At 41.0% G+C, this 26,377-nt stretch overlaps 1 protein-coding gene across 8 annotated transcripts in view; it reads right to left on the bottom strand.

The window, feature by feature from the left end:
* Positions 1 to 26,377, bottom strand: part of DENND1A (DENN domain containing 1A) — a 283,149-nt gene that overhangs the window by 146,027 nt on the left and 110,745 nt on the right. For 7 of the 8 annotated variants that reach the window (XM_090023062.1, XM_090023067.1, XM_090023063.1 and 4 more), the window contains 2 exons: positions 3,023 to 3,092; positions 1,914 to 1,994 (listed from right to left, as the gene is read on the bottom strand). In XM_090023062.1, the coding sequence (XP_089879188.1) occupies positions 1,914 to 1,994; positions 3,023 to 3,092 (151 nt within the window). Of the gene's footprint in view, positions 1 to 1,913; positions 1,995 to 3,022; positions 3,093 to 26,377 lie in introns of those variants that run through there. The other variant, XM_090023070.1, reaches the window with a different exon arrangement.

Genomic DNA, 26,377 nt, shown 5'->3' with positions numbered 1-26,377 from the left:
GTGCAAAGTTCAGCACATGCACATGTCTTTGAAGGATGAAAACTATATATTTTTTCTTAACATCCTTCTAGTGCCAAAACAAGGGACCTGCCTTTATGTTTTTCTGGTCATTTTAAAAGAAAAGAGAAAAAGCCTTCAGCCTGTTAAATCATTCAAACAACCATATCCATCCTTAACTGGATAACTTGTATAAAATTGTCAAGTTTTTATGTTATATCTGGATATCATTTTACCAATGGCCATCTAGGTTTTCCAGTTCCATGATGCTTCACACCTTTTCACATTGTTTAATGGTAAGTTTTACTGTTTTTTAGTCCAGAAAACTATTTTATTAGCCATTTCAATAGAGCAAATTATTCTTGTTTTTAGGATTAGGAAAAGAGACCTGGTATGTGTGTATAAATTCATATTAATTTTAAATGCTATTACATTAATGTTATAATTAGAACTTTATATTAATTATACATCTTTATAACGTCATAATTAATGATTCAGTCTAAGTTAAATGATTTATTATAAAGCCAGTCCTTTTATTTTGGGTTGTAGTATTCCTAGGATGTTACACTTCTTGCATTTTCACAAGTCAAAGCTTTATTGTGTATAACAATATTAGACATTTCCATGCCTTGTGAATAATGTATGGCCTAGAGAACATAGGAATTGAAACCGTTACAACCAGCATAATGCAAATTTTAGCATCCTACTACCTCCCCATTTTGGAAAGAACACAAAAATAGGAGAGGAAATGGAATATGAAGGTAAGTGTTCAGCATGCAGTCTGCTGGTTAAGCTCCTGCAGATTTGTTGGCTGGTCAATGGCTAAACTAAAATGCTTAAAAAGCCCAAAACAAAAGTGGTCCTTAGACTGTCCCCTAGACTGTCCTTTAATATCCTTTCCTGCTCCGCTGCCCACAAAATGTTTGAGAAAAGGAGAGCCCAACAGCATTCCTCGAAACCACTGGTAAGAAACAACTGAAACATCCCAATGGATCATCTGCTTCTGGGACAGCCTGTCATCTAGGTCAGACAGACATGGCGTTCCTACAACAGCAAGCCTCAATAAGACTGGGACGGCTCTACGGCCAGCTGGTGACCAAGCAAGGCCAAACAACTGGTACCTGTCGACTGACATTACAGGGTGAAGTGATGAGAGTAAGCTGTTCATAGCCAGCAGCTGGTTTGAAAACAAGGGGGTAAAAGGGAGGAAACAGAGAGAGGGAAAAGACAGACAAATGGAGCTACAGCTGAGCATCAGCAGCTCTAATGCAAATCCTGAAAGCACACAAGAAAAGGTGCTCTCTGCATTTTTCACTGGAGCTTTCTGATTTTGCAAACACTTCCCAGAAGATGAGGCTATTTTGCAAGAGACCAACTAAAAAACAAAAAAACTTTAGCCTTAAAAGGCCCACTAAGCACCAACCAAAATCATGAGTTCTTCCAGGATGATCTCATTAAAGATTGTGACAAAAAAGTAAAGCTTCAATGCAATGTTATTTGTGAGGAGAAATAACGACTGAGCTGAGGCTGGAGTGGGGATGATGGAATCAGAAATCATGTGTTAACTAAATGGTTCATGCTCAAAGCATTGCTCTTCCAGGCAAGAGCCTGAGCTTGATTTCCAGTCTTGCTCCTAGTATATACCAGCAGGGACTGAATAGCTAGAGGCACAACCACGAACCCCACACACGGGAGCATCATGCTCCTGAGTGGGCCCTCAGAGCCGATTTAGAGCCGCACTGAGAGGCGCCCTTTGGAGTCCTAAAGGGAAAGGGAAGTCCGTAGCTCCCAGCCCCAAGGACGTAACAGGCTGTAAACTGCAAAAAGGCAACAGATTTGTTTTGACATTTTTCCTCTTACTATTGTAAGAAATGAAAACATGCCTCCCTAATTCACTACTGCTCTACTTCACTTACCACGCCGAGATGAACAGGTGCTCCTGGATCAGGAATGGGAAGTTTATGAAGCACTTCTAGAAACTCATTCCTCTGACAGTCCTGAAACAAGAAAGACCAGCTTAACTAAGGAAAACCAAGCGATCAAATGACCCTGCAGTCCAGGCTGTAAGATGGAAAGGTCAGAGTTTGCAAGTGCTTTGGGGCTACAGTACTTGCAGATACAAGGAACAGTTGCCAAAAATTAATTACATTTCAGACCGAAGAAACAACACCTTTCTCTATACAAATATCCTTGCAATAGAAAATGCTTTTTAGAACAAAATACATCTTCCCACATGCAGGTTTCTACATTTGCCTATGCTTCAAGAAACCTATTGGGGCACCATCCAATGCATTACATATGCTCCGAAACCAGGGAGGGCTAGCTTCCATAGCAACTGCTGCATAACAGTAATTACTTGCCTTGAGCTGGAGACATCATTATAAGAAAGCAAGTGTTCCCTCTCTTCAAATTTGTAAAAGTTTGATAAATGTAACATATAACCATGACTGAGAAGAATGTAATAAAAGTCAGAGCAGTGCCATAACTAGACTTATTATGGTTCCACCGGCTCTATTTTATATACCTGAAATATGCTTTAGGGTAGGTGCTGCAATCAACCTATGGACCGCTAAGTTCCAGCTTCTGTCCTAGAACTGAGCCTTAACATCTCGCTTCACATTTTTAACATGATATCAGTGAGGGAACTTGACTTTCATTTCACTTGGTTTAAATTCAGAAGCACCAGAATGAATCCTAAAAGCTTAAGGGGAAAAGAATGAGTGACACAGAAAAGACTTCTGCCTCAGACTTGGTTTTAAACCGGTATTCAGGCTACCACAAAAAAGTTTAGGGAAGAGATCTGTCCTGTACTCACTGAAGTCTATATATGCTCATGGAAACACAATTAGATTTTCTTCTCAAAGCTCTTTTGCATTAAAGTACCCAAATGGCACACAAATTCACTCTATAGTGCTGCATAATACTTAGCCTCTGGGCATTCTCTGATGACAGTAATTCCCACATAGATAGTTTTTACCCTCTAGTATATTTGATCTTTGGAAAATGAAAGCGTTTAGAATAGTACCTGTCCTTTTGTTGTATAATCTGCCAAGACGTTGAGCAGCTTATAGAAGACTTCAAACCATGGGAGATAACTAAAACACAAAAATGGAAAAGAACCACTTGAAGATACTTGAAAATAAATATAATCATAGGCTGGCAGGTTTTGCTGTGTAGGCAGGCAGGTGTGTCTGGAAGGATGAACCACCCTCCTGGCTCTCCCTCTCACCAGCGTGGCACTGCAGCACGGCTTAGCCAACGTGCCTCAGGGCTCCTTTCAAGGCAGAGCTCCCAACACCCACGCCCACTACTAGCCAACCATGTGGCACTGGAGAAAAGCAGGTCTAATCAGACAGATCCCTGCTGGAAGATCACAGAAAGTCATCCTCACTGTGCAGGCTACCAACCAGTGATCCCTATGGAAGATGTCACTGTCTATATGCTAGGTTACAATACTCTGAAATTGCTTATGAATTCGTATCAGACAGATATTCATGTTGGATATGTTAGTCAATTTTATTCCCTGTAGACCATGCTTCACTACTGGCCTTCAGTGTAGCTGCTGGGGCCTTAAAATAGGGAGATTGCTCTATTACCAAATCCTGCCTTCAGCTTTTTTAAAGTTAGCAATAAGATCTGCATATTTTTAAAAAATATTTTAAAAATGAATGGACAGAACTATAGCCGTGATATCTTCTCCAGCATCCTGTATCACTCCATTTATGCAAGCTCCATTTAGACCAAGCAGCATTTCTTACTTAGAATGCAAATGCACTTAATTTATAACATAACTGGTAACAAAGCATCAACTTTGAAAGACATGAACATGCTGAAAAATATGCAGCTTCTTCACTCAACATGTCTATCTAATAGTACCATGCTTTCTAAGGGACTTTCCACAGCATGCAAACAAAGACAGACAGCTAAGGCACTAGTCCGTACTGTAAGATTCTTGGCTGGGATTTTGTACCATGCTTCTATTGCACAGTTTTTGTCTTAATTCATATTTTTCAATTACTGCAAGGAGTTTCTCCTAAGCTATAGTGAAAAGGCAAGCTAAGAGTATGAAGCATACAGTGATTATTCTTCTAAATCACAGAGACCTTGTGAAACAAATAAGAGTATATTTTTTGGTACAGCTGGACAAGATGTAAAAGCTTTTACACAATATGCCTACACCCTCCCAACCATAAAGAAATCCGTGCCCCCACGATTACTAACTGTACAGCTTGTAGTAATAAATGAAGTGAGAGGCAATATACGTGACAGATAAAGTGAACAGCATTCCACCACTAACATGTGTTTGAAGCCTGCAAATGCTACTGTAAAATTTAAGTAGCTTATCAAAATATACTGATAAGCAACTTAACTTTTCACTTTATATGACAGTATTATCGCTTATGTTAATATGTTTCAAGCAACTTTAGGAACCGCATATTGAGTACAGCAAAGAGAAAGACAATTACCACTTTAAACAGCGCTTAGCTTGGCATCATAATGTAAACATTCAAGAGGGATTAGACAGATGATAAGTTTCTCTCTTCCCATTTAGTTAAATAAACCTCAGTAGAGTTAAAAGCCATTATAATAGTAACAAGAAAATCCTCTCGGAGCAAGATTCCTGCACAGAGATTAAGAATTTGGTAAACAAACCCACACAAGCATTGCAAGGCATTCATCAAAAGAAAGGCTGAGTAAAACAAGCTAACAATCTGAAAGAGGACCGATTTCAGGGAAAACATACGGAATTAGACTTAAGCAGGCGGGCATCCTTAGCTGAAAAAAGCCATTTAAAAAAATGTTTTTTAATAATGAGACTGAGACTCTAGCGCATCAAGAATTTTACTTTCCTGTTTTAAGCTTGTTAAATATATGACAGCACAAGAGATTTTAATGTCTAGTGCAGCTGCACCACACCTTCATGCAAAGATCTGTATATAGGATGTGCCCAAACATCACTTTTCAGAATAAGCTATTTCATGGTTTAATTACCATCTGCGATGAGAAAGGCCTTTAGAAAAAAATCAGCCGATATTCTCATCTAAGTCACTTTGCTCCAGAGTTCGGCTGGCTGTGACAGAACAGTTTCCCGGCACCTTTTTGCACTGACTGATGCGTATCTAATGATGGCAGTGTTGAGGCTTTGAAACCAAAGTCGGGTTGTATCCCTCTTCAAAGAGCCACTGTTTTCCCTTGTTGGGAGGCCAGGGTTCACAGCTGAACTTTATCTTGCTACAGAGCCAACAGAGTTTCCTGTATTGCTTCATTAGGCCAAGCATGCCAACTCTATAGGTTTTATTCAGTTGCCTGCAAGGACATTGGATCCAAATTCCAGTTCAACTCTGTCACTCAGCTGCTAGTAAATAGTTTTTCTGTATACAAAAAGTGCAGATAAATATTTATATTTACACATTTCTAAAACGCCTGAACTAGCGGTCGCTCGGCATACGGCTTGTGGAGGGGGAAGGCATGCAGCCGGTTCTACCGCACTTGCTCGCTCCCTGCTCCCTCTTCTCTCAGGGTGGAAGTGGTTACGGTCCCAGCCTATCATTTCTCCTCCTTTTTTAACCTGTCTTCCCTACAAAATTCACAGCCCAACATTAACTCCTTGCTCATCTTACAGTTTTGAAGAAGGTTGTTCCAGTTTGAAAAGATGAGGATCTGTAGTTTGGGAGACCTGCTGAGGCTTTGTACTCTGAAGCTAGCATCAAGACAACAGGAGACTGTCAGGTGCCACCGTGCCTAGGAAGGTAGGGGTGGCACATGCTCTTCTTGGAAAAAGGGCACAGCACAAGTTATCCTGAAATCAGGACAGCTGCCATTTGTCTGTGGCTCTCAACCTTGCTAAACTCGAGACCCTTTTTAAAAAATCCCAGCTCTTAGCCTTTACTAATTTTTTGATAACTGAAAAATAATAGAGCAATTCTTCTGCAGCAAAGAACTCAGAAAAACCAGAACAGGTCAGAACGCTTTTGACATTAAGGATTCTGATTTGTAATCTCCGGGTTTATCTTGGGAATTTTATATGGAGGTGTTAACATATAACACCAGTACCAATTTTATGTAGCACTTCACAGTGACCTTGAAAGGGCCTCAGGATGCCCTGGTTGAGAATCACTGGCCTAGATGATTCACGTATGGTTTTCTATAAGGTCTCCTATCAACCACACAAAGCAAGGCCCAGTGCTCAGTTTGCTAAGCTTTCACAAATGGACTCTGGACCCTCTAACCAAGCTTTATGTAACCACTGGGGAATCCCGGGAGCCCTGCATTGCCCCTCTGTTCTGGGTCTAAATGCAGAAGGCTTCCCGTCTACAACAGTTATGCTGAGACAGTCCTGCTTATTTGTGCCACATAGAGCTACAGGGAAGCAGCTGCAATTTCGATAGGCTTCTATTTCCCTTATTTTGCCTTTAGAAATGAGAAAAAATGCTTGATTCAAGTTCAGATAACCAGGCTGGGAGGGTGGCCTGTTCATTTTAAAGGCTTAGAATTAGAGTAAGAAGTGGTGACATACTTTTCCCGAAACAGTATCAAAATGAATAAGAGCAATGGCCTACAACGGACAAATACAAAAACAAGAGGACCTTCCTTCAGCAAAGCATGGAGATGCAATGACACATGGATCGGCAGGGAGAGAAGGCACACAGAAGGGGCACACTTCTCCGACATGCAGACGTCCACGAGCTCAAATATTGAATGTGATAAAGGTCGTCACAATTCAGTCTCTGCATTCTGTTAACTTCCTGACAGCCTCCCACTAAAACAAAAAGCCCTCACGTTCCCAGATCCTCTGCTTTGGAAAGAAGGGCATTTTTTTCCTCAATACATGTTTAATTATTGTGACAGAGAAAAGCCTAGGCCTCTCTCTCTCAAATTATTCCTGCAATTGAGGCAAACTATTTGCTTGGAAAGGACTGACCCCCTTTTGTTATCACTCTGGAATGTATTTGCTGGTAGCAATGCCTTTAAGTGTAATGACACCTCCACAGTGCAACTCTCCAGCATTTTCTGTGCAACCCCTGACCTCATCTTTCAGCAATTTACCAAATGCCGCCTACAAGGTAAATTTTACAGAACTGAGTGCTCTTTCCCATTCATAAAGTTTGAGCCCATATTTAAAAACCACCGCAGTCCAGCGCAATGCATGCTCATGCGGCTTAATTCTTTTTAATCAACATATCTGCCAGTCTTTTCTGCTAAACCATTTGAACAACAGCACAACACAGCATCTCTCAGGACTTTATATGACCGTACCTACCATAGTACCAAAGCACCTTACAATTGTAACATTCACCCTTATAATAGCACGGCTAAATCAGAAAGTAGTAGTGTTATCGAGAGGTCTGCGGCTAAGTATGGACTTGGGCCCAAGACTCTGGAGTCTCAGATTAACACCCGACCAAGTGAACCATACGCCTCACTGTAAAAAGAGTGAAAAGGAACATCTGGAAGTACCCAAGGGGGTTGGGATCAGGCACTCACGAAGTAGCATGTTTAAGAAGCTGTCCGTCTTCCTCTTTCCATTTCTTTCAGCTGTTTTATTTAGAGAGCTGCAAAGTTTGTTACATATTCTTCAGTTTTTATGCCTCTATGCCCTGCCTATAACTTCAGGCCTACAGGACAAACTGTATAGCTCAACTCCTGGGTGCTTGAAGGGTAAAGGACCAAGGATATGGGCTATGGATTGTTTGTATGCTGTGATGAGCAAATCTGGCAAGTGTCAGAAATTCAAGACACACAACAAAATGACTATGCTACGTGCACACTATGTGCGTGGAAAAACAACATTTTTTCTCCTTACCCCAGTAGTGTTAAATTTAATTTTTACCTCTGCCAACAACCCCAAAACCCACAATGGCATGAGTTTTGAGATGTGACAGGAACCCCCTGCCTTGGTGATTCAGATTCAAAGTTCAGATCCTAATGACCCTTCAACAGTACAAATGGGAGCTTTATCTCATAACAGAGATGGGACTGGTGGGGATTGGGTGGGTGCATGTTCAACCTTCCAATAGGTTTCATGAATGAAGTTTGCTTGTAGGGTCACATTTAGTAAGGAACAAGTTATTGCTTGTATTCTAGTAGCCCACTGATATTTTTAGGATTTGTGACCTGTTTTACTTTTGTCTTAGTGGTGGGGGGTGGGTTACCACCTCATTTGTTGGCTGATGACATGAATGTCATTTTACAAGTGAAATGCAACAAAAATAGTTCCAATTCTTTTTTAACACACATTCAAAATGCACCTTAACAGGCCATGTGGAACTCTAAAGCACTGCAAGGATCATCTCGACTGCAGAAAGAGGCAGATCAAGTGGTGGAGCAGTTCAGATCATATATGCTTGGGACCAGGGCTGGCAACTATAGCTATACATGCAAAAAGCCTGTTTTTTTCCTACAGAGATTTGTAAAAAGTTCTCGCTGTAAAATATGCTCCATGCCTTGACTAATGAACAGTATAACGCGAGAGAGACATTTAAAAGGTCACTTGTTTGAAATCACCAAAATGCACTGAATTCCTATTTGTGAACTCCAAGATAATCCAGGAATAGCATTTTTCCACGAGGCCATCGTTCATTCTATGGTGTGTAGGCACGTACACGAGCTCCTTCCATTCCCATGACGCACTTCTGGCAGCCACTGAGAAGCAGTGCATCAAAGCAAAGCTTACAGGGCAGCGCGTTTAACTTGAGTTGTATACTACACACACCCCTCTCATACTTTTCTACCTTTAGGAACTGATGCAAAAATTTCCAAGGCATAAACAACAATGGAAAATTCAGAAGTACTGAGAGCAGTTTCAGGCCTTCTCTCAATAAATAGCCGAGTCTTTTTATTTTCGTACAAACCACTGATCCAGTTATCATTAACACTTAAAGTATCACTTTATGTTACAGTGAAGGGCTAAGGGTGCAACAAGGCTACAGTTTCTTCTGTCACGGGGAAGCCCCCTGTACCTTCACTCCAGCCCTTGCTTCATTCCTTTGCCATGATACCATTCAAGATCTCTCTCCCGTGGAAAGTGCCTGGCTGCCTCAGACTCATTTGTCCTCTTTGCTTCAAGTTTTACCATGCAACATGTTTACCACTTGTTCATCAATAGAGGCACAACTCTTTCAGCTTTAACTAATTTAACTAATTCCACCAAGAGAGTGAGAAAAAGTAGCTGCGACCTCTGCTTTTAGATAGCATCTTAAAGATAAAAATTTGCATTTTACATTGGAGAAAGTCTATTTACCACATATTCTTAAAAAAGAAACCTAAGAACATGGAGGGTGAATTTATAACCAAAACACCCTGCACCACATGCAACTTAAGTAGCACAACTGGTAGCACTATGGAGGATTTATGGCTTATGACTTGCTCATATTTAATTTGTAACCGAACACTTCCCCTTCCTCTTAGCTACCTTAGAACTTTTGATTAACTCTTGTTTTCACAGGTCATAGGTTAAACAAAGGAAGGGAAGCGCTCGGCAGTGAAATTGCCCAGAGCACCACAGAAAGAAAAAAAAAGTGTCCCAGTTCAACCAGCACTAAAATAAGCGATAGACTAAAGACTGTTCACAACAGTTGAAGTTCAAAGACTCCAGTGTGCATAAATCAGGATGTTACTGGACAATAAACAACGTAAGCAGTAAGCCAACATTGCTGTTCACCCTGAAATGCTCTTATTTTGGGACTATACTCTCAACACAGTGTCTTTCATATTTCTAAGTGGTACCATGGCAATATTTGCCATAAATCACTTTAAAAAAAAAATCAAAAAAAAAATCAAGTTACACTGCTCTTTCCAGTCTAGAAAAAAAAAGATAAGTTTTGCACTCTGCTTTTCTCCCCCACAGAAATCTCAGCATGCAATCCAGCCACATAGCTGGAGACGGGCCAGCCTGAAGGAAGCATGCTTATTTATATAAAAATAAGCAAATATGGGCACAGGAAAAACTACTTTTTATGTTATACTAGGTCTGCACAAACTCTACTAGACAAGTTGCACAGTACCTTATTCAGTAACTCATATGTCATCACCTTTTTAGTGCACTCCTTGAAAATACAAAACATCATTAGTTACATGTGTCGCAGTGATTAAGATCAGAAGCTTAAGACAACTAAATTGTACTGCAGCTTTTAACTCAAATGTTTTCAAAATAGTGTATTTAAAAAACCTGGAGGCAAAAACCCATGAAAATGACATGCAAACCATCATGGCAAAGTTCCAATTTTAGGTAGAAACAAATGGGAATTACAGCATATCCAGCAAAAGAGAGGAAAAAACAGTCCCTACAGTCACTGTAGGCAAAATGTCTGTGGTTAACAAAAGGCTTAGTGTGAAAAGGATAGAAGATTTGCATTATTCAGAAATATGGACTTTTGTATCCTAACCCTCCAGTAGCAGTAAGCAGTATGAACGGGAGCCACTCGGCATCTGCCACACCAGCAGCTGCAGGGGGACAAGTCTGCAGCCACCATAGGTCCCAGTTGGCCAAGCTACACTTCAAGAGTCACACTGAGCAGAAAATGTCATCACCCAAAATTAGCTGTTACACAGATGAAAATACTGTGCTGTGGCCAATTCAGCTTCCTAGTTTTTCAACATATTATTCCACTTGTATGTTTTAACATATGGAAATAAAGCGTCTTGTTTCACCCTGGCAGCAAACTTAAGAGCATATGTTCTGGCCTCCTAGAAGAACTGCACTCCAGAGGTGGAGTATATTATATTAAGATAGTACGGGGGAGGTAAAGCAAGAGGACTTTTCATCTGTAGCCAGCTGGAAAAGATGCACACAAATTTTTGACACTCATTCTGGCATCTCTCTCTCCCACCCTTCTGCAAGGAGGAAGTAAGCTTGGTCTGAATTGAATTTTTTTCTTTGAAAAACCATTCCTGTAATGGTTAGCAGGAATGCCACTGGGAAGTGAAGTGCATCCATGTGTCTCCTCTCTCCCCCACAGCAATCCTGAAGGAACTTCATTCTTAGTACAGTAAACAAGCTAGTATGCGTCTAAAATGAGAGTTATTTTCAGGGAACACCTCCCGTCATGGAGTGGTCCTGTACAGTACTTACTGGAATGGAAGCAAGTGTACACAAACAGCAAGTACTGGTTTCAGGCAAAGGACATGCCCCATTTCAATTCAGAGGTAAGGCCAAATGCTGTCCACATATAGTTTTTAGGCAGTAGGACTCACAAATGTATAGCTTATGGCAGAATACACCTCTAACACTGTTAGGAGCAGCATAAATTGAGGCCTTTTGAAATTGCTTGAAATACAAAAGTCACGTCAGGTTGCTTTCCCTAATGCATTTCAGGAGAGACACCTTTTAAACCATAAAAGTTTCATGCCACCCACAAGGTCCATACAATTATATAAAAGTGACGTACGGAGAAAAAACAAAAAGATATACACTTGTGGAAATAATATTCATTCAGTTACTAGTATTTCTAGCATTCCTGATCTCTAAGGTTAGAGGAAGTTCAGTAACATCAAAGGCACTTACTGTGCTGGCCAGAGAGAAAAAAAATATTCTAAACATACATGTACACTTAATAATTACCTTTAAAGTCATGCTTGTCATACAATTACTCTGGAGGTTAATAGAAATAATTATTATTTTTTCAGATTTATCACTAGGATTGAGAGAGAGGAAAGACGGTGACTATTTCAAAGACTGCATTAAAAGCTAAAGGGAGGGGGTGGGGAAAAAGATGTGGAACATAAATGTGTCAGCAGCATTTCTCTAAGTTGTTCTTCAATGAGCGACTCTTTCAAGCTAAAAAACTACAAATAATTCCATATGTGTTGCTGGCTGAGGGTATGCTACGTATTGTTCTTAGTTAACTAATTGGACAAGACTTAAGCCTACAGGATTTAATATGCACTAATAACATAAAGGATAGCAACAGTAATAAGAATCTGAAATCTGTCATTAGGCAAACATGCAGAAGCTAACGCGTCTCTTACAAACGTCTCAGCTTAACTTACTGAGCCAAAGTTTAACTGTTCCCACTAATCACAAATAAAACACAAGTGCCTACAAAGTGCCACCAAGCAACTAGGTCAGTCCTTGCACCAAAAAGTCACAAAGTAGGCCTGGGGTAAAAAGGTCCCAGATATTTGTTCCCCAGAGTCTGCAAATGGCACAAACATCCCCGAGAGGATTATTCCAGCTCTTCATGAAGGGGCTCCAGCTCTACTGAATCCATCATGACCGCTGAAATTAAGCATGAGATTTACGTGGGTCAGGGTGGACAGTTTCGTTATATCTATATATCTAGAAATGCTCACTATTGAGTTCAATCACCTGAGCAGTTTGGAGGGACAGAGATTTAAGGCAAAAAGACCTGTACTGAGGTCCCTTCCGAAACTATGAAGGGAACCTCAGGCCCCCAGTTTAAACGCTCCTTCAGCTTGAAACAGGCATGTGCATGTGTGAGCATGCACATATTTGCTCCTGCATATAAAGGAAGGAAAGCCAACTTTTATAGACAATGCAGCTTGATACTAATTGTTAAAAAGCTTAACAAGCTTAATGCAGCAAACTCCGAAAATAAAATTTCAATTGTTTGTACTTGCCAAGCTCAACTTCAGGAAATGAGAAGATATTGGTGAAAACTGAATGGTATTCTAAATTCCATCATGCTCTTCCTGTGTCTTCTCTACTGAACCATTCAATTACACAATTTCAGATTATACACACACACACACACACACACCCCCCCCTAATTGAGGGAAGTGATTGAAACACCATTGCGTGACTTCAGCCCAAGGTTTTCATTTCACATGCAACAGCAAAGTGCTCACTGACTGTATAGTATGGGACTTTAAACTGCGTGAAAATATCATGGCTTTACTTTCATCTCCAGCAGCATGCAGTGGTTTGCCTCCAGTGAATGCATAAACAAACAGATTATGCATTATATATCACAAGAAGAGATTTATTAAAGTGACCTCCTGTGCTTAAAGGAGTGTAGCTGTTTTAGAAGAATTAAATTGCCCCAAAAACCTGGAATAAACAAATGCGTTTATATTAGTGCAAAGCATTTGGTAAGAAAACAAGGAAAGCTTTAACATTTTAGCTGATTTTTTATTTTCTTCTGGCCAGCACAGTAAGGGTTTGAAAGATAAGGCGAGACTGTTTCCCCCAACAAAAAGCAGCTGTTTCTTATCTAATTCTGAGGCACTGCTAACGAATGAGATTTTTACAATAAATATGCTTCCCTTTGAAATGTGAAGATTCCTCCATTAAAAAGAAAATCAAAAGAAATTCTGAAATGCTCATTAGAATGGTGGAGAATTAGGGGCCATATCACAGGCTCTTCTAAATCGCTGTGGCTATCTCCACAGTACCACGCACTTCCAAGGTCAGGTGCATGAGGGGCCAGGCTCAAGAACAAGCATCAAATGCAAGACAGGATTTCTGCTCAGCATTGCCAGCTCAGATTCTAGGGAAGAGGTTTTTAAACATTATTGTAGTAGAGACCTATAAGGAAGCAACCAACCCCAAAATAACAAATAAATATCAAATTATGCAAACATGAGTATTCCCTCTCTTTATCAAAACTAAAAGCTAGAAAACAAAACTCAAGGAGTCAGTAGATAGTAGGAAGTCATCACTGAGAATCTAATTAACACCAAGTCAGCAGAAAGTTCCAACATCACAGTACATCACAGGTACAATGGCTTCATCTCTTTAAATTAAAAAAAAAAAGAAAATAAAAAAATCAGACTTTGCCAACTAAGTTCTCATCCTCTTAGAGAGCTAATTTTTTAGCTTTGATTTTGACAACCCTGGCATTTGATTTTACATCAGTGCTGCAAAACAGTGGCATCTTCAGACCACATACTGTTAAAGTATTCAGGTATATAACACAGCCACTCTTGGAGACTGCGTATACAACAAACCACACACAAAGTTCTTGACATTAATGGCAAGTCATCTTAACCTGAACTATCCTTGAGCACTGAGAAATACAACATCTGTTCCATAATTAGAGTTGTATTCTTACATGCTTATTATCATCATCACCAGGGCCAGCTGAATTCAGAGACATGAAATGACTATTCTCCCACTCTGAGCAGTACCACTAACATGTTCAAGTTGTAAGCGCTTCTCATCCACCTGTGGAAAACAGAGTTGAGATTTTTCCTATGCAATTTACAGTTTAATTGTAAATATGGCTCTTCGTATTTCTGTAGCCCAGTACAAACATTAAATCTTCATCACCCTTGAAGTAAAATAAAGATGCTAAAGATCAGAGACATCTTTTAGAAAGAATCTCAAACAGTGAGTTTCCATGGCTTGCCAGGATTTCCAAGTTGGGAAGCTTGGGAATGCCTGGATCCCAGTCCTTCACTGAGTCCACTGACATACACAGCAAGCTCCTATCTCATTATATGAGACTGTGTATACACTTCCATGACTTCACTGCGTTACTCTTGATTCACAGCAATGTAAATGAAATGAGAACAGAGTGAATTATTTCCTTGCCTTGTACTACCTACAGTTGTAGGTACCTACAGTTGTAGGTACCTACAGTTGTATCTGTACAATGCACAGATAAGTGTTTTGAGTTTAGTAGCCTCTGAAAGCAACTCTGAATTAATTCAAAATGTAGATGACCTCAATAGTTCTTGCAGTCACAAATCACTACAAAAATGCAGAAGGCCCCTATCTGTCAAATTTTGGCCTGACAAATGAGATACCTTCTCCTGGGAGGTCAGGCTCATTTGTGCATGTGCCTGGTACCAGTAGCTGGTTACAAGGTTCACCCTCCATAATCACTCTGATCAGCAATTCTGTTCCAGGCCTGAAATCATTAGTGAAATTAATGTGCGGCTTTAAAGTCACAAATAAGATATGGTTAAAGCAAACTGAAAGAACTGTTAATTTGTTTTATATGCCTGTCAAAATTGGATTTCAGTGCTCTCTCTCACCTGCAAGAGCAATAGCAGTACACAATTTTTTGCAGGAGAAGTAACAAAGCTTTGAACGTGGACCACAGTAAGTCTATGCAAGGAAGAGATTTTGAACACAGGGCAATTAAAAAATTCCAAATTCTTAATTTTTCAAATTACAGTGAATTCCACTAGTTGTTCACTACCTTCAACTCTGTCTAAGAAACATTTTGGTTTGTGCTTAAAGCTTACAAATAAATATGAAAAACTATCTCCATTCTACTTGACCCGAGAGCAGTTCTTGCTTCCTGAGGATTAACAACAGTCCTTCCCCTGGACAGCCCCACTCCCATCGCTGTGGAAATTAGATTATGCCAATCTAATTTCAACAGCATAATCAAACAAGGACCCTTGCATTATCTCCTTGTAAGTCACCATACTGTTCCACAGCTTTATATAAAAATACTGCACCATTTTAAACAGCAAGAGAGCTTTTGGTACTATCAGCATTTCTTTGCCTTTGCAGCAATGCATGATTTTTTTTATGCCATCAGCAGTTCAGTTTTTAAAAAATAAGCCCTAGCTAAAAACCTGCATGCATCTGGACAGGTTAAAATAGAAGTTAAAATGACCTAAGTTAAGGGCTAGTAGATCCCTTCTATGTCTGTTATTTCCTTTGCATTGTGAGCAAGTGGCGATTTCAGAAAAATGTCACGAGTGAAAACATATCTTTTATGGTTCATGCATGCACTCTTATTATTTCTTAGAAAATGAAATTTAGAAATCAAAGGATCCTCTGCCTGGTTGATTTGGGAATTGCTTGCACGTTAAATTCCCCACTCAACCTTTTTAAGTTCCAACGTCTTCCCATATACCTTGTGGAACTCAATACATTATTATTCTCTCTTCTACCATTATAGACTCTTGGTCTATTATATTGACACATTCTCACACTTGCAAGCTTAAACACATACACACACATACACACATCTCCATAGCAACATCTGTGCATGTTGATGAGTTGCAGGCTTTCCTACCACCAGATCAGCCAACATCCTTCTTTGAACATAAGCCTATTTCTTGGATACAGGATTCAAGTTTTGCATCTACATCAGTCTAATTCACTCAAAAATGACCCCATGCTCAGTGCTTCTCTCCTTTTAAAGTGGCCACCTGAATCCATTTCTTTCCTTGCTTTCATAGATTTCTTTCCCTTCAATATTATCTTCAATTTTGTTTCTAACTTCCTTTTGATGAATACCCAATTGATCTTTTCATGGTGCACCACTTTTTTAGTCGCAGCATCCCATGAGATTTCACTTCAAATTCTGCAGCTTAATGTCAGAGACTTAACCCCAGACTTGACAGAACTCTGCCCATGACAGATATTTATATTATTTTGTTTTATACAGCTCCTTCAGTTTATATAATTGAATGCCAGTAAAAATAAGCTAAAAACTCTGCTACTTGCCACTGTATGTTTAGAAAAAAAAAATCACATCAATGGAATCTTGAATGTAACTTCTGCTTCCCACCCAGCGTGACCAAATGGAAGCAGCCTCCGCAAACCTTGTCTTTGCCAGCACAAAGAATCCAGAATCCACTAAATACGACTATTGAACACAAGTCTTCCCCAAACAGCACACTAGCTCTTGAAACAGAGCAGCAGAGCTTCTCACAAAAGACAGCTCAACCGAGTTGAATACATCTCTTTAACAACATGAAGCCAGAAAACTGTAACAATAGAGAGTTATGATGTAACAATTTTACTTTTTTAGTCAAGCTAAAATGTGCAAGGGCAGCTTGAGGTAACAATTTCGAGGGTCTTTTGTGAGTGTGCTAACATCTAATTGGGACATCACAAATGGAAACTGAAGTCTGAGTTTGACAAAGCTGTCACCCTCTCTGGGATTCTTTGTGGTCACTCTAAAACCTTGAAAAGAAGTCCAGTGCAGCTGCACTGTGGAATTCATCTAAATAAAACTCATTGAGAGAAACTTCAGCATTACAGTCTGCACCATCATGTAGTATCTATCAACCCAAGACCCTAAAACCACCTGCTTTGTGCATAAATGAACTGCGAAAAAGGGGGGGAGGGGAACCAAAAAACCCACAAAACAAAACCACCGAACAATGTTGGGCAGAACTACAGTGTGGCTTGCTTATGATTTTCAAGGAAAAACATTTTGCAGAAGGAGAATGCACATTCTTAAATGCCTGGCGCAAAGGGCTGCGCGGGAATATCACAGCTTCTTAATATGCAGAGATAGGTGATACAGCTCCAACCATTCACAGTTGAAACAAAGACATTTTTATGAATTTGCATGCCCACAAATATGCAGGGGGAGACATCAGGATGTGTCAAACTAATATTTCCTCTGAATGGGCATGGGTATTGGTATGCTACAAAGTAAAGCAACTCTGCTGAAGTTCATGGTGGCTTTTCTCATACTGAAATAATTTCAGATATGCAGCTGCATTTTTTGTTGGACTTCTGTGCCACGCCAGTTTAGAAGAGAGATTTCAAAACCCTACAACATGCATATACCCTTGCCTTGCCATTCAGGAGATTTTGCCAGCTAGCTACTTCACTTGAATTTCCATCTAGCACTAGTATCATAGTATTTTGAAAACAAGAGTCAGGGTCTTTTGAACCAGAGCATGCAGAGCTCCCTTAATACCTACTCTCTTCCCTCTAAAATGCCTAGGGTTGAGGTTCAGAAAAGGAGAAAAGGCTCTGCACCCTGGCCGAGTTTATACGGAGCCCATGCAGAAGGGACCACCAGGTAGACCCCCTGCAGGGTCTGTGAGGTGCAAGGCCATGGCTCCCCTGCAATGAAGACAGCCGCCGTTTTCATCATGCCTGTTCTTGTGCCCCTATCTTTTCATTTTAAGACTCTGCTGGAGCTTAGACAGTTCCTCGCTGTGCTTTGAACCTGCAAGTATAAATGCTTCGTTCCATGTACATCTTATGTGGTTCTAGCACTTCAAACTGATAAATGTTGTTAACTTACGAGGGGTTTTTTGTTGTAGGGTTTTGTTTTGTTTTTCATTTTCTACTATATCCCATTATTGCACATGAAAGTAAGTGGGAGGCCCCATAAAGTCCTGCACACAGTCATGTGGTCTGTTGTCCCTTTTCAAAGGACAAAGTTGTAAAACTGGCTCTTAATTTTCTTAGTTTTAAACCAAGAAAGGAATTTCTAAAGCATGCATGCTTGAGAACAAAGACAAGGGTTCGCAACACCTAATAAAGGTACAGACACAAGAAAAAGAAAGTCTGTTTGCATTTACCAAGCAAATACTGACTATTACAAGTACAAAGACATCAGTAATAAAAGAAATCGAGGGCAGCAGTTAGGCAGAGAAGGACTGAGAAGCACATTTGGTGTGAAGATGGAGATGCTGAATTGAACTCTAAGTATCTGACAGACGATACGGAAGATTTATCAAGTGCAATACAGTGTCCTTGGAGTTATGAAGGCAACAGTGATTATATTCTATCTGATGCCAACAAGACACTTTGACCAATGTTTTAACCTGCCTGGTACGAAGGGAAAAAAGCCTTGACAGAGTTAATGAGAGGTCAGAAAACAGCTTCAAAATGAACAAAGTTACAGCTGCTACTGGTAAGCAAATCTCCTGGACATGAGAAAAACTGGTTATAAGAAAAAAGTAAGAGCAGCCTGGAATGTGGACCTGAATCAAATAATAGCATGCGAGGCAGCACAGGAGTATGAAGATCACCAGAGAACTGACAATACAGAGCTCCTTCACGTGCACAATAAGGATTCCAGGGGCTAAGCTGTCAAGCAATCTCTCCTCTTCAAATCATGTTAAAAAGTTTACATGAAAGTGCTGGAAGAGAGAGCTGGTTGTGGCAGACAATCAGAGATCCCCCTAGGTTTACGACATCTGGCATCAGTTGAAATCCATTACATTTCATTTGGGGATCAAAGATTAGTCTTACCTCTACCAGAGGGTGGGATGGCACATTCTGAACAATCCTTTCATCCTTACACAGATTAACCCCATTCTCCATGGCCAAAGAATCCACTCCCCATCATCCAGACTTCAACTCACAGGTGTCTACTGGCCTGGCCTGCGCGTTTCAGAACAGATTATGAAGTCATATAGACTTTAACATTAGCATCAACTTTTTACTGCATATAAAAAGGTGTTCCTCATGAATAAAGTGACTCTGTTCTTCTCTGCTCTGGAAATCAGATTTTGCCATGCCTGTACCAGGACTCTGTTATGCCAAAGAACTTAGTGCCCCAAGAGGAGAAAAACTTCTCTCCCCCTCTAAAAGTCTTCCAGGAACTCTTGCTCAGCTACTGAAGAAATGCATCAGCTAGTTAAAAGTCTAAGCTGGACATCTGTTTGCTGTCTGTAATTCAACCTATCAAAGGACCATTTACACTTGGCTTTCCATCCACCTCGTTTTGATGAAATAGTCAGTAGCCAACACCCAATGACAAATTTGGTAGGAAAAATATGAACTCCAGAAGTAGCTACATTTGTTATATCCTGGGGTTCATAAGTCTAAGGAGAGCCACAGCCCAACTTTAAACAGCTTCAGAGGCCAAGTGACTGCTAACAGTCAATGAATTGCAAACTCCAGAGTGCCCCAAGCATCACCTCTCCCTTAGCACAACCAACTCTGTATAGTGCCAAAGCTGAGGTCTGGGAGGAAAAACACTCAACAGCTTGAAGAGACATTTAGAGAAGATTTGGAAAGTAACCAGAGCTGTCAGAGCAGTATCTAGGAAAGCAAATACCAGGAGCAAAGTCAGATGAGAAAGGCCAGAGCTCTGACTAATCATAGAGGCTTATTGTCACTGTCACCAGAGAGAGAATGAGCATCTGCCCTAAAGCTATGGGCAAGATTCACTACTTAGCAGAAGGTATGGTGTGTGCAACTCAAGCCTCAGTCCCATAAATCAACGTCACAGACACAAAAAATCTCTCTGAGAACAACAGAACAAATTCAGGTGGAAGTTTTAGCAGAAGGCAAACTCTTGGCTCAAAATGATAAATACCCTATTCCACAAAGGCCCTGGAGAGGTGAGCATATTGAGAAAGACTGATAAACAACTTGGACTTTTGTGCAGAGCAGAGAGGCCACATCCCTCCAGTTCCCAAGTCAGCTGCAGGTGTTAGTCCAGGCTCCTGTGTTGATTATTAGAGTCTTGCTGGGCTTTACATAATGAAAACCAGCTGATGGCCAATAAAAACAATTCAAAAAGCTGTTAAAGGAACTAGATGCTACCTGTTTCTGAAATGATATTTTACTCACCTAAACTTGCCTCCCATGGGGCACTAAATGGGACTTACCAGTAGCCAAGTGCATCACGCAGTTGCCCTGCATTCACCATTGGGAAGAGGGACTCGGTGTCTAGCACCGCAGATGCTTCTATTTCTCTTCCGAAGATGAAAACAATCAAATATACCAACCACTTTCTCAAGAGTCAGATGGCTGCAAGTCGCAAAGGTTACATTCATTCAAAATCCAACCAACACTTCCAAATCCTAATTAGAAGACCATAGCTTAATCCAGTAACATGGGGCTACCACAGCTGTGCCTGGAACGTGTACCTCAGGAACGCAAGCACTGCATTAGTCAGATAAAAACTGCTTTACATTCAGTGAACAAACACAATCTTTCCAGCTAATCACATCTGGAGGTGAAGATTATCCAAATACAGTCCTCCAGCCACGCAGCTTGCTATACCGCAGGCTGGGCAGACGTAACACTCACACAAGGTTCCTGTGAAGACCAGATTAAGAAACCAGAGTGCCTGGCTTTTGGATGTGGTGGGGGAGTCAGTATGTGTGACCCTCGTTTTGGAAAGAGGCAAGTTTGCATCAGTATGAGAAACACCTTTACATAAAACCCATCTTGTCAAGACAGACAACGTCCTTTTGAAAAGAATTCATCATGAAGGCTAAGCTACATCATAAGAGGAAGGGAAATGGGGGATAACATTCTTTACAGACCTCTATGCATGGGTCAAATTAGGTCTGACCCAAATTGAGAGTAGGGATCTGTGGGAGATATCTGTCGTCAGAGGAAGAAAAAATATTTACCAAGTCCGTGTGCTTTAAAAGTTATCTTTCTGAAGTACCAAGAATAAGTTCATTTACAGAATGAGGGAACAGCAAACAACCTGCTCTGGTTTTTCTTGAGAGTGTAAGCTTACTTCACTCACTATGTAAGAACAGCCTTCCTGCCTTGAATTTGTACTGCTATAAGACAAGGGCATTCAGACCACCGCTTATGTGTATGGTTATCTTTCAGCCAGCTAATCTAAGGACTGAATATCAGCAAGCCCACCAATAAACTAGTCATACACCTGGCTACCAAGGCAATAATATGGAGTGACAAGTTTCTGGGCTAAAAGTCTTGCTACTGCAATGGGTGAGCTACCGACATAATGACTCTACCATACAGTAGACAGCAAAGGCTACCCCAGTTTCTTCTAAAGCAATTAAGCCTTTTTAACTCTTCATATTTCTTTCAGTACACAACTAAACCCAGAGGTGTTATGTTTGTTCTGCAGAAGTTTATTTCCTTTAATTTTGATGCATCACTTTTGACACTTTTTCCAATGGGGGGTTCAACCCATATTGTGTAGTGTTAAACTGAGGGATGATGAGTGTAAAGTCAGTAGGATGCAGCCCTTGTGAGGCACCTGAGATAAGGGGTTCTTGCTCCATGCTCAAAAATTAATGGTTTCTTTGAGAAAGTAAAAACATTTCCATTCCTAAGGTACCTCACTGTTTTAGTTTCAGTAAGACAGAGAGCAGGCAGAAATCTGGGAGTACTGCCCTGCAGCATGGGCTTCACAGCAAATCTCACTCTCAGGTCTATACATGTACAGTTAAGTCCGTGCAATTCAGGATTTCAGGGCCTAACATGGAGACAGAGCTACAGATGTTTTCCAACTGATCACATTCGAGTTAAGACAGACTCTCCTCTCTTTTTACTTGCTAAAGCACATATATTCCTGTAACCTCTTCTTTTTCAGGTGGCTTTGCCAACTATACACACTTAATAGTGGACGTGAACATCCCCTCTCACACCCTGCCCTCAAAATGCTTCACCAACATTTGACGTTTAATGCTAGTGAAAGAGTTAAGGAAGAGTCCCACTTTACAGGCATGGGAGAAATGATGCATTACATCCAGTGAGTTAGGGAAAGAGCTAGGCCTAGAACTGAAGCTCTTGGCTCCCAGAACTAGACAGTGGACCGGTGGGGGCAGGTGTGCCGTAAAGTAGCCCCACACCCTCCCCAAGTGCTACCCTGCCCAATCAGAGGCTCTGCTTCCTGCCGGATCTGCTGCACTTGCCAGGTGCCACAGGTTGCCCACCCCTGCACTAGACAAAGTTGCCTCCAGCGCTGGCAAAGGCCCTTTTGCCAGTCATCCCAACGAGGCTGTATCACAGCCCCTACCGATCACTAGACAAAGAGCAACTTCTAGAGCGTCTTCCTGCATTTCTCCCCGTCACACCAGCTCCTACTTCTCTAGCTCCTAGTGTTGCTTGGTGGTCTCTTTCCAGACCTTGTTTCAGGAAGGAGGAAGTTGCCTTGTAATCTCACTGGGTGAATGTCCTGTGCATCTGTCAGCAAATCCAAGAACAGCCTCACCCCTGACAGATGCATTTCATAAGCTTAAGAGTGTCACCCGAAGCAAGCCACTAATGAAAAAGGAGATCTTTCCATCTTGTGCCTTAACCGCTCTCCCCTTACGTCTTTGATGTCAGGGAATTAGGTTTTCCCAAGGGGATGTGCTAATGCAAAATGCATTAGTGCTAAAATGGGAGCTCCCAAGCCACCCAAGGCCAAAGGGTTAATAAAAAGTGACAGGATTTAATGAATACTGTTAACAGTTGCTTGGCAACTAGAGAAGGTGTGTTATGAAGGCCTAATTAAAGAAGAACTAGTTTCCAGTAATTCAGTGAGACTTTCACTATTTGCTAGTTGCACTAGCTGGCCCAGTATGCAAAATTCATAATAATATAATGTTCATAATAAAAAATGTGACTAACTTCACACTCAAGTGAATATGTTTTACATGTCAAGGCATCAGCCATCATTACTACTGATTCTTCTAAGTTTTCAACATTCTGTGATAACTTTCTTTCGTCTTTTCAAATCGGAAGGAGTCGGCAAAGCCTGTACTGACATTCAAGCTTTGGGGCCCTTGTTTAAGGACTCCACCTCCTTAAAGCACAGACTGTTGCAAGAGGCCATACGGTTCAGAAGGTTGAGGCTAACTATTTTCCTGCATATTTCAATACCACATATGCCCCTTCTTTGATCAAGTCTGACCTTGTTTTCCACTCTCAAAGTTCAGTCAAAGAAACTGAAACTACTATGCGACAGAATTTCAATCAATCATAGACCGGCACTTTCCTATGTTTCCGTGGGGCATACTGAAAGCCTGTCCAGTCCATCGTGTGTGCTGCATACAGTGCAACCTCAACAGCCACATCTGAGTTGCATTCTTGAAGCTATGCTCCCAAACACAGCCCCTACTGCTCTTCAAGAAGCCAGAACGGCATTATCATAGAACTGCTGCAACTCCTTGTTTGCTCACCCAGTGATGGAGGACATTCAAATTACACTCGTTTCCCAGCACTTCAAATATTAGCTGGAATTTGTCTGATCTACAGTCCCAGTGTTACAACCTGCCTCGGGTCTGGAACAGCAGGCATTCCAGGTCAAGTCTTATTTTGTAGCCTTATGCAGCAAGAAGCGTGATGAAATGACGGCTTTACCAAAAGTCACGCTGAGGGCTAACAAAATCCTGGAAAATGGAGAGAATATTACAGAAGACAGCTAAAATCCTTCCTTGTCCTGCAGACTCTGGTCCCTGAATTTAATCACTCATCTTCTCTCCCTGTTTTCCTCCTCCTCTTTTCAGCTTCTCCTACCTCTACACACTTAGATCTTATCTCTTTCTCCTTGTTCTTCCCCAGACTACACAACTAACCTTACCTTGGACTCTCTCCCTGGTCCCCAAAAACCTCTTTCTGCAAGGGCAGTGCAGTACAGCACTCTATTCAGCAATCAAAATTTTCTACACAATCTCAACTTTTGACTGCACTTAGCTACAGTACAATATCCATGAGTTCAATTCCCTGAGCTTTCTGTTACCACGATTAACAGCCGCAGGAAACAGGCCCAGAACGAAGCAGCAATGAAGGAATGCATCAGCAGAAGGGGGAACGCGGAATAAGACATATGCAGCGAGACCACTGCAGACAAACTTTTGAAGGAGTTTTACATACTGCACATGCTCAGCTTTGCAACCAAGGCCCAGTCCCTAAAGAAGTTGCAGTCCTTCTTTGGAGAAAACATGAAAGCTACAGGACTGAATTCAAAGCTTGGGACAGCTGAGAACCACATACTTTATCAACATCACCAAAATGCAAGTTCCTGCAAAACCTACAACTGCAAACTTGGGGAAGCTTTGCCATTTTGAACATTTTCCTCCCATTCTCTCTTGCTCCTTGAACTCTTCGCAGGAAGCACTATGGTTGACCCCTAAAGCTTTAGTGTAAAACAGAAGTTGTCAGAGGAAAACCTATGCTGAAGAGAGTCAGGTGCCTTATTTACCTGCTCAGTACCAAGAGAGCAATTAAATGTTGCTAGCAAGAGGGAAACAAGTTGATGATGGTCCGATTGTGAATTTGTGTCCTCTATGACTTAATCTCAGAGCCTTGGTGCTTTTGATAAGACTGCATTTTTGCACCACTACTTCAGGGCAAAAACTTTCCCTCAGCTTTGCAATGGCAGTCATCCATTACTGCAGGTTCTAGAGTGAGATTTGGAAGCATTTTGCTATCACGCTCCTCATAATTCAAACCCTGTTTTGTGTCTGTCTTTATAGGTCATTGTTGGACAGATGGAAAATATTAAGGAAAAAAGATTGCAACTAAATCAATCGGCTGTAGTGTGCTGCCAAAAGGCCCCAGGCTAACTACAAGCAGATTTGCAGGCAGGCTCTGCTCTGTTACAATCTGAGATCTGGCACATCCTTTGCCCTGACTAACAGCAGGAGGGCACGGGGCCAGCTGAGAGCAGCTACTGTGCCAAACAGACTGTGCAGGTCTTACTGCTTGAATGCTTCCACAGAAAGGGAGAATCGATGGACTCCTTTGTAAACAACTCCCTGTACTTTCTGGCTCCTACCAACTTCAAAAGTGGCACAATTTTATCCTAGTACAAAATTATGCAAGTATATAGCTTATATTTTTCAATGAATTCAACTTCTTGAAATATCTATGTTACAAGATACGACTGCAAAAAAGATGAGATTGAAAGATGTAGACATTAGAGAGAGGAAGGCAAAAATGAAATCAAAACAAGGTAGCCTGATATTCAAGTGTTATTGCCTGGGAGCAAAATCGGGAAACATTTAAATCGATAAACTTTGTAAATGACAACAAAAAAGTCCTATTAAGAAGAGCTTTGAATTAAAATCCTTCCATGGATCCTGGGTACTTTTCTGGGGGAACAAGGAGTATTAAAAGGGTGAGAGGTTTGTTTATTTTTTCCAGGAGATTTTAAAATGTTTTTTCAATAGCTGGCATATTCATCGTTCATTAATCAACACAGCTGGCATTCATTGATCAGCACAGCTACTCTTTCCAGAGCTGGCTAACCATGGTATTTCCTTAATGGGCCATACATTTCACATCCTCAGATGTTCTTTAACTTCATGCCAGTTTATCATGCCTTTAAGGTCTGCAATAAAAAGGACCACTTCAAGTATAGTCTTTGCTGACCTCTCGTGAGCAGATCACCAATGCTTCAGGAAAGTGCCAGGAAGGAACAGAAATGTCATGGGAATTGCAGAAATGAGCATAACATTTGCATTTTACAGCAACATGGAAACTTGTTAGCTGTGCAGAGATGCCTTTTCTTTCCCATCAAAAGGTGGCAGATACCCAAACTAAGAAGGGAGTGGGACTTCTGTTTTGAGCACCATCACCAGCTGATCTCAGAGCAATACAGCAGCTGCAGCAAAAGATTTGTGGCTGACCATTCCAGCTGCAAGGCAAGTGTCACATAAAGCAAAGAGAAGATACGAGCGAGGCTGGGAAAGGAAAACAGCTGGCCAAGAATGAAGAATGTATTCTGCCGGAATTAAATGCTTCATCTCCCAATACACTGATGCGGAGCATGATCAGTACTCTCCTCCCCAAAAACACACCTCCTTGAGACACAGGGCACTCACCACTACAGGAGAATCTAGCTGTTCAATGACCTGATGCATTTGCAGACTTTCACAGAAGTTCAATTGCCCCCTCCCTCCCCCCCATTTGGGAGCGGGGGGAAAACAAGCACCCAAATTTTGATTCATCTCATTTACAATACAGCCCCAGTTAACCTACAACAGTGGCGAGACGCACCAAAATGCAAGCCTGTACATTCTTTGAATTATTTAAATAAATTAAATAAAAGGG

Source organism: Crocodylus siamensis, chromosome 11, assembly GCF_052110815.1.
Source record: "Crocodylus siamensis isolate JL-2025a chromosome 11, ASM5211081v1, whole genome shotgun sequence".
In the NCBI taxonomy this organism is placed as follows: domain Eukaryota; kingdom Metazoa; phylum Chordata; order Crocodylia; family Crocodylidae; genus Crocodylus; species Crocodylus siamensis.
This window is presented reverse-complemented; position numbering and strand designations above follow the sequence as displayed.